This window comes from Sprattus sprattus, assembly GCF_963457725.1.
Source record: "Sprattus sprattus genome assembly, chromosome: 15".
Lineage (NCBI taxonomy): Eukaryota > Metazoa > Chordata > Actinopteri > Clupeiformes > Clupeidae > Sprattus > Sprattus sprattus.
Window position 1 is genome coordinate 6605496 of NC_137913.1, and position 9783 is coordinate 6615278.

The window sequence follows — 9783 nt, forward strand, 5'->3', positions numbered from 1 at the left end:
TAGCATCCAGTGCAGCGTGAGTCTGTGGAAATGGACTAGCATCCAGTGCAGCGTGTGTCTGTGGAAATGGACTAGCATCCAGTGCAGCGTGAGTCTGTGGAAATGGACTAGCATCCAGTGCAGCGTGAGTGGCTCTCTCATGACCTCTGACCCTTAAGATAAGGATGCGTCGGCACACTTCCACAAGGATGCCCAAAAGTCGGTTTGTTTTAACACTTCCTGCTGCGCATCTTTCTTATCCCTCAGGCCCCATTTGCAACCAAACAGACACCACCCACAACCATACGTCATGTCACACACGCATACACACGCATATACACACACACACACAAACACACGCATATACACACACACACACACACACAGGCACACAACACGCACACACATGCATACACACGCCCACAACACAACAAAGGGCAATGCACATACAAAAAAAGCTCCATTGTCGCACTCTCCACTCCACATATTAGCGATGCTCAGCAATCATTTCTCCCGTTGCTGCAGTCATCTAATGTACAGAAGTACTTATTTTATCTCTAGCTCACTTTGGGCTGCTGTGAGCATTAGAGTTTCATATGTGCACTTGCCTTCCAGTTGAATCGAGCAGTACGGGTAGGTCAAGCATGCCCACCTTTTGAAGGGATGGGGCAGAGAGAGATTTACTTACACTATACATTATTTACCAGCCTCTCCAAAACTCCTCTTCTGCTCTTCAAGCTTCAGCTCAGACCCAGCTGAAAAGATGCTCGCATTGATGCTCCTCTGAGCTCTCTATTTGGAGTCTTCACACGTAAACGAGCTAACATGCTGCTCTTTCATCGTTCCGTGTCAGCATCCCATCAAGCCCACGCCCCAGTCTCCCAAAGCAGCCATTGTTTTTATGGTCTTGCTCACAAGTTAGTGTCAACCCTGTTTTCACTTATAAAATGTGTCCTTCAAGGGACAGCTTTAACAATGTTTCAAACACTGGTATGTAAAGTACTCCTCTCCTCTCTCTGCTCTCTCTGTGTCTGTGTCCTCTGCCCTTTTCTCTGACTGTAGCTCAATCAGGACCTCCGGATGGGCTGCCATTTGAAACGTTTAACCACGCTGCCCACCGAATACACACACACAGAGCCGTTTACACTTGCCCTGGAGTCAAATATTCCTTAAGGTATACTGCTCTGTGACCAGACTGATCCTGCTGGCTCCAGTGACTTGAAGAGAAGCTAGCCTGACAGCGGCTAAGAAGCTAGTTCACCACTTGTGCATGTTCTGACTTCTTTGGAAATGCAGGTGTGATCCTGTTTAGTTTTAGGATTATCAGGGCTGTAAGCTGATTAGCTGGTCATCCTTTGTTATAATGAGGCAAACATGCTTGTTCTGCTGCAGCTAATGAGTCTACACTAGCATCATGCATGATGTTATACTGAATGTATTTACATAAGACACTTGTGTTTGTGTTGTGTTCAGACCATGTTGGATAAGTGCTGATTCATAATCGTCATCCATAATCGTTTTATGTAAATGTGGCAAGCATCCAAGTAGATGTTGCAATTACATTTCATTTTTATGTTGCAGTAATTCTGTGCTCTCTCTCTTTCTCTCCATCTCTCTCTCTCTCACACACTCTCTGTTTCTCTCTCTCCTTGTCTGTCTTTCTCTCTCTGTCTCTCTCCCTCTGTCTCTCTCTCTTTGTCTCTCTCTCCTTGTCTCTGTCTTTCTCTCTCTCTGTCTCTCTCTCACTCTGTCTCTCTGTCTCTCTCTCTTTGTCTCTCTCTCTGTGAGCTCTCTCTCTGATCACTATCCAGCCTCTCCATTGCAATGTTTGCCAGATGTGTTATTTGTAACAGGCCAGAGTAAGCCTATACCACAGAATTCTACCTGAGAGTCTTCTTCAGCACTGAAAGGTTTTTGTCAGGCAATCACTCACATCCTCTATTCAGTTTGTGAGTCATTGCTGACACCGTCACTCGTTGGTGTCCTTGACTGAGTCGTACTTCAGTGTCTCCCAGTATCTTTGTAAGATGCTTTCATTTTTTTTTTTTTAAAGGGCATACCACACTTCATATTTCTTTAATATCAAACATCTGTGACCTTCAGTTTTCATACATCAACCACAACAAAAGTTGAATTACAGTTTTTCTCTATTGCTTACACACATTTTTCGAAAGCATACCTAATTTTCTCAAAATTGTAAACACAAATCCCAAAACCACACACACAAAATGCCAAGCCCTACATATCTCCTGCAAAATGCAACTTTGCCTTCAAAACAATGTTATGTCTCCTCAAAATGGTATTTTGTGTTCAAATGACACACACAGACCATCAAATGAGCAGACACTTCTAAGCTCCCATTGAACACTGATGTGCTCAATGGAAAACACTACTATGAATGTGAAAACAGCAGTATGAAGGCCTTATCAGGAACATTATGCCTTTTCATGTTCAGTGTTCAACGCTTATTCCTGTTGTCAAATATAACTAAAATATAAAACAACACACTAATATACAGTAACACCACAAATATGTATTTATTCTTTCCAAAAGTGCTGTAGCTTATATATATCACAGCAATCACACCTGGATGTGTAAATGATTTGCACAGTACCAAAAATTGAAAATAGGCCAGTACAGTCAACAAAAAAAGAAAGAAAAATGTAAAATAAAAAAGGACAAAAAAAACTAGGCTGCATCCTGTTCTAGCTCAAGAACTCTATGAAATAAACATGATACCTACAAAGTAGAATACTCTAAATACAAGAATATTAAGCCCCTGATATGCTAAAGCTTGGATTGCAAATTGCAAAAGCATTTGAATGGCAGTGTGTACTGTCTGAACACAAGGAGATTTGGCATTGATGAAGTGTGCAAAATAGATGAGGATTGTGTGATGTGTTTTGAAGAAAGTGTGGTTTAAAATTTGGGTCTAAAGCAGATAATTGTGTTTATAGTTCAGCAGAATTGGTTTAGGTTGGGGTCATTGTGTCATAAGTTCCAGCTTTTGTGTGTAAGCAATTGAGAAAAACTGTAATTCTGAAGTGCAGTAGGCGAAGGCCGCAGTGTTGTAGTGGTCCCTCGAGAGGTGGGTATACTCTTAATTTTGCAATTTCTTTAAGCAGCCCATACAGCACAGGATAAACGCCCTGTTTTGAGAAGTGGGTATACGCAATGCTGACTGAAAAATAAGTGGGTATACTCCGTATACCTGCGTATACCCTGGACTACACCACTGGAAGGCCGTAACTGTGTGGTTCGTGCCTAACCTGGCAGTATGAACACCCTGGTTGCATTAGAATAGTGTAATTATGCAAACTGACACCATAGCTGTGCTGAATAACTGACTACAAGCCTACCTCATGATGGCTCAGCCAAGCCCTTAAGCCAGAGACAGGCCCTTTGAGAATAGTCTATCTTATTGGTTTCATTTCGTTGTGCACAAAGAAACTTACAGGAAAAGATATTGAATATATCAACTGGTGAAAAATAAAATGGCTTATCAGACTTTTATGAATTCAGTAGCCACCAAAGCATGGGGATTATACAATAGTATTGTAATAAAATAAAGATGAAAACATTAAATGTTTCATACAATAGATTTACAGGTTTAGGTTATAGATTGGTTTAGTGTGCTGTTTGCACTCTCCAATAATGGATGCTGCATGTTGGCCTGGGGGGGGGGGGGGGTGGGTGCTCAAAGTTAATTAAAGAAACAAAAAAGTTGTATCTGGTAATTCCCGAGTTTTTCCCTGTGCTAACACATTGCTACTCTGTCTCTCTGCTGTCTCTCTCTTGAGTCCTTACGCCACTTTCAAAGTGGCTAACAGGTGGACATCGCTCCTTTTATGGGGCTGGTTTCCTTCCTGTCTCTGTCGCTCTGCATGGATCAATGAGGGGGGAGGGGATATGCGAGCGAGGAAGAGAGAGAGGGAGAGAGAGAGAGAGAGAGGGAGAAAGTGGGAGAGAGAGACTGTCGCTGAAGCGCTTGAGCATCTCTTCAAAGGAATCTCAGTCTGCCGGTAGACTCGCATCAAGCAGTCGTGCGAGAGCGCTTATCACGACGAGAGTACATCTCGTGGAAAGTATGTTGATACGAGGAATAAAGGAGAAATTTGACAAATTAAAGTGATATCACCGATACTTGGAAGGGAAAACGAAAAAGGCACCTTTCATCCTCTCGGCGCGGAGGTTTGTTTTTATTCTTTCTGTTGTGCTGAACACATTTGTTGTCATATTTCCGGTTAACAGATGAGTCGAATGAGCTTTTCCCCCTTTTGATTTAACGCAGCATGGGAACTGCCGTGTCCAAGAGGAAGAATTTAAGGAACGATGCGATTTCTTCTGTGGCCGCAAAAGTTAGGTGAGTCGGAGAGTGCAGTGTTTCTTGCGGGCAGGCAGGTCAAGAAAGCATATGAGCGCCCTTGTAGACAGATGCAAATCATTTTCAGCTGTTTTTCCAACTTGCGAAAGCGTACCTTTCGGTGTTGTTGTTTTAAATGGGAAAATAGGAGGAATAGATAACACTCTGCCGTCTTCTTATAACGTAAGACAATCTAATTCGCCTCATATTGAAACACTGAGGTGACCGTAGAAGTAGATTGGATAAGTACAGTATAGATAAAGCGTCAAACATGCTAGAAATGATATGCCATTAGAGCAAAGCACTGTTGTGTAATTTACTGTATAGTGTATGATTATATATTATTGTGAAAAGAAAATATTTGTACAGAAGTCATTTCACCCAGGCTGATATGCACGTATACACACACTGCAATTACTTTAATAAAAAACACCATGTTTTGAGCATTGCTGAATGAGCATTGTTGAATACGAGGCAAGCTCATCAGGAAGGCTTTTTAGTTTGAAAACCACTCTAAGTACTAGTATCGCGGATACGTGGAGTGATATTGGGATGGTAAAGACAGTAATGACAGTAATGATGATTAAACTGAAATACTGAAATACTTCTATACTATATAAAGTTTGGAAAATCTCTTAGAAATGAAAATAAAATGTTGACATAGAATACAGGGCATGTCACTTTGAACCTCATGAATTCTGGAATCGAAATATCTTCAGACCAGAGGTTCAGTCTCTTAAACTCAACTGTGGAAATGTATTCAATTAAGTGCATGGCACCAGTGAATATACTACCAAATATATATATATTTTTGCAATACAATGCTTTTTATTAATTGCCACTGGTATTGTTTGAGAAGACTCTAAAAGCAGCGTTAGTGTGCCCCACTGCTGTATGTCATTATGATTGTGCTTCTGATGATGTCCTCTTAGGGCTCAGTTCAGTATGATTCATTTCATGCAATCTTGTCGGTACCAGTGCACTTCTTCAAGGTTTAGTGTGTGATAGCAGTGTGATGAATCACTGCGTGCTGGAAGGGATTTGTCTTACAGGGGTGTGTTCTGATCTCTAAGATGACTTTTGGTAGGATGTAGTATAGCATCCCCATTGAACCTTACATTGCTCCTCCACTGTGCAGTGCATTGTGATTGTGTCTCAATTATTTCAGCACCATGTTCGATATATCAGCGCATCGTTTTATATCTTTGTACCAGTTCTCTACCTACCTCCCTCACTTACTCTCTCGCTCCAACACACACAAACACTCACACACACACATATAACCCCACAGACACAAACACACACACACAGACACAGACACAGACACACACACACACACACACACACACACACACACACACACACACACACACACACACACACACACACACACACACACATATATACTCATGTAATCTAGGGGTTCATTTGTCCTTGGGTCCCAGAAATAATTTTGAGGCGGTGTGAAGTGGATCAGGAGTGGGCCTTAGCTCTTAGGTGAAATGGACACTTTAAATGGTAATACAAGCTAGAGTCGCTGAAACACTCCATGGTCGTCTAATCACACGGACAATACCAGCTCAGTCTCGATTGACTGCGATTACTGAGCCTCTCAACCCCAGGGCTACCCTCATAATGCCCAGTAATGCTGTATGTATGTGTGTGTGTGTGAATGTGTGTGTGTGTGTGTGTGTGTGTGTGTGTGTGTGTGTGTGTGTGTGTGTGTGTGTGTGTGTGTGTGTGTGTGTGTGTGTGTGTGTGTGTGTGTGTGTGAGTGTGTATGTGTCTCTCGCTGGATCAGTTTGCATTGCATCTGTTGAATGCTCTCTCTGTGTGACTCCGTGAAGGGGAGGATTAAGAGACCTTACTGCCCACAGCTTATCAGTCAATGGGTGCCACCCCGGGTGATTGACAGCGCTGGTGAATTATTCACATGTGACAATGACCGCATCGTAAGGTGTCAAGCCAACACTGTGCAGGGGCAGTCAGTCATATGAGGAGTTGTGCCCAGGAAAATAGAAGAGTGTTCATTTGTGGTCACAATGATGCCTTAGTCCCCCCCCCCCCTCACTCCCTTCCCCTCCAAGCAAGCCGTAGCCCACACCATCTTATTGGCAGTTTGTCTGTGTTGACCCGTGCTTTCACACAGCGAGGCCCAGAGCAACACGCTGAGCGTGCAGACAGATGCGATCGCTTATTCATCCCGTGTTTGTCTATAATTCATCCACTCAGCCGGCTGGGAGGCGGGCAGAGACGCGGAGCAGGTCACTGGCATCAAGCGGTGGGAGCTTCTGGTGCCGGCTGGTCCCCTCGCCGGGCGACCGGATCACAGAGCGGAGTGCCAGGACTTGACAGTTTCAACCGTTAAAGCTAGAAAGCCATCCTGACCCACTTATCTTCTGCTGATGTAACTTAGGTGTAAGACCCAGCAGAGATAGAGTACAGATCGAATATAAAACGGCGACCTGGTTTAAGACCCTTATAAATATAACTTATAGATATAACTGCTTTAACATCATTATAGATGTATAGATGTGAGGGGGACCAGTGCAATTATAAATGCTAACGCACGACACAGAGTGAGCTCCATAAGGGAGACCAGTGCAGTTATAAATGCTAACGCACGGCACAGAGTAACTTAGGTGTAAGACCCAGCAGAGATAGAGGACAGATCGAGAAAGGTCTTCATAAAACGGCGACCTGGTTTAACACCCTTATAGATATAACTGCTTTATTAATTAATTAGCAGACACGACACCCTGGAACACACACGTGCATATATGGAGGAGACACAGGACACACAAACACACACACACACAGAAAGGCCCGGGAGATAGCCCACCTGAGCACTGAAGGTCTAGGGAGGACCTGCCCCCCAGAGCCAACAGGCTTTAACACCCTTATACTGTAGGTATAAATTATAGATATAACTACTTTAACTCCCATATGTATAAATTATAGATATAACTACTTTAACACCCTTATAAATATAACTTATAGATATAACTGCTTTAACGTCATTATAGATATAAATGTTCCTTATGTTGCTTCATGGTTTTGATTGTGTTTCATAAGATGTATTTAAAGCCACCTGAGTTCCTCTATAGACATAATAATGTGTTCTGGGATGCCAGCGTTCAGCATGCACTCCATGAGGGGGACCAGTGCAATTATAAATGGTAACGCACGGTACAGAGTGAGCTCCATCAGGGAGACCAGTGCCGTTATTAATGCTAACGCACAGTGCAGAGGGCCGGCCCCTGTGGTGGAGCAGCTCAATTATAAATGCTAACGCACGGCACAGACTGAACTCCATCAGGGAGTCCAGTGACGTTATTAATGCTAACGCACGGCACAGAGTCATGGTCCCCGTGGTGGAGCAGCTCAATTATAATACACCCAGACAGCTTCATTGTTTGTGAAGACTTTGTTCGAGTTTTATAACACATATTGTCTGTCTTTATCAGGGACGTGAACAGGAATATTGAGGGGCAGTTGCTCTGGCGATATTTTAAAACTAGGTCTACATGAACTTCTTGGGCAACTGCACGTTTGCGCTCCTCGAGTAAAATTGCCCCTCCGAAGAAAAAAATATATATACATATATTATTAATATTTTTTTCCCTCGGAGGGGCAGTTTTACTCGAGGAGGGCAAACGGGCAGTTGCCCAAGCAACCTAAGCACACTCCTGTGCACGTCCATGGTCTTTATACTGTAATCATTGCATACTTTTTGTTCAAACAGTTATTAAATATAAGCGTGCAAATCAGCTCTCAATTATATAGTCATCATAATTGGAAGTACTTATATACACCATGTACACCAAATACAATACACCAGCTATTTAAGTTTCTACATACCTAGGCACATTCATCATGCTGGCTACATGCTGTTCTAAATGTTTGATGATTTATGAAGGCTGAAGTGCTTGCTAAGTGCAGCAAGCTGTCAGCAGCTCGAGATCGCCTTTCATGGACTAGCTCACCAGGGCCGGAGAAAACAAGTGATTGCACAGAATTCCTTTAACAGACCGAGAAGAAAAGAAAAAGATCTTAGGTCAGCATTTGTTTTGATAATCTGTTGTTGGCCTATAGTGAGATCCAGTTGAGACTAGCCCAGGTCTCAGGGGAGCCAGACATCATTGATCTTTGTGTGCTCAGCGATGTTGTTCACACGCAATGTAATCTTCACCAAATCTCTCCGTCTCTCGGCTCACACGCGACTGCCGTCAAACCGGGACAATAAATCCATGGCAATCATGTAATCCATCATCAGCCACTGCGTCCCATACTTTTACCTAGTGCCTTTGCTTTCTCTCTCTCTTTCCTTCTCTCTCTTTCCCTCACTCTCCCTCCTTTTTCCACTCTGTCTCTCTTTCTCTCCCTCCCTCCTTCCCACGCGCTCTTTCAGTCTCTCTTTCCTTTTCTGTCCCTCTCTCTCCCCTTCTCTCTCTCTCCCTCTTTCTCTCCTTCCTCCTCTCTCTCCCCTTTTTTCTATCTCCCTCTTTCTCCCCTTCTCTCTCTCTCCCTCTCTCTCTCCTTCCTCCTCTCTCTCCCCTTCTCTCTATCTCCCTCTCCATCCTTCCTCCTCTCTCCCCCCTTCTCTCTATCTCCCCTTCTCTCTCTCTCTCCCTCTCTCCATCCTTCCTCCTCTATCCCCCTCTCTCTATCTCCCTCTCTCTCCCCTTCTCTCTCTCCCTCTCTCCATTCTTCCTCCTCTCTCCCCCTCTCTCCCCTCCCCTTCTCTCTCTCCCCTCCTCTCTCTCCCTCTCTCCATCCTTCCTCCTCTCTCCCCCCCTCTCTCCATCCTGCGCTGGGTTATTGGGCTCGCTGTAAGGGCTGTAATTACCGGCCACGGCTTGCCAGCAGTGCCGGAGAGTGCAGGGTGTTTGTGATGAGCCGTGTAATTATGCCCGCCTCTGTGGCTTGCCAGCCATTGTGCAGCGTGTCAGGGGCCAGTCGGGCCCTTCAGCCTTGAGCTCATCTCTCTGGACGTGGCAGCGGGGCGGGCAGCAGCCATGGATATTAAGTAGCGTGCAGATCGCCTGTAACGAACACTCACCAGCCAGCTAAAGACTGTTATGGTAATGTTTAATGAAACAGTCGGGGAGACACACCCGTTACACTGCACACTGATACACCCATTGGAGTCATCCGTCATTAAGGCTGTTATTGGCACTTTGGGAGCTGTCTGTCTGTGTGTTTGTCGCTCCGCGTCCTGTGGGGTGTATTTGGAGCACCCTGTGAGGCGGGGGGGGGGAGTAATGGAGAAACAGCAGGGGTGGACGTCTGAAAGGAGAGGCGGCGGGGGGGGGGGGCTCCAGCTAGGGTGGTGTGACCGGGAATGTGTCAAACGACTGAGCTGACATGAATCCCCAGAGCCCCTTCCACAACAACTCCTCTGATGAGATGCTGTGGTTGAAGGGGAGAAGAAAAGAAAA

General features: G+C 44.5%; 1 protein-coding gene across 1 annotated transcript in view; it reads left to right on the forward strand.

Moving 5' to 3' along the window:
* Positions 1-4271: 4271 nt before the first annotated feature.
* Positions 4272-9783, forward strand: part of nsmfb (NMDA receptor synaptonuclear signaling and neuronal migration factor b) — a gene marked incomplete at both ends in the record, with an annotated part of 37792 nt that continues 32280 nt past the window's right edge. Inside the window, one exon of the mRNA XM_080852970.1 lies at positions 4272-4342. Within this exon, the coding sequence (XP_080709096.1) occupies positions 4272-4342 (71 nt within the window). The remainder of the gene's footprint in view (positions 4343-9783) is intronic.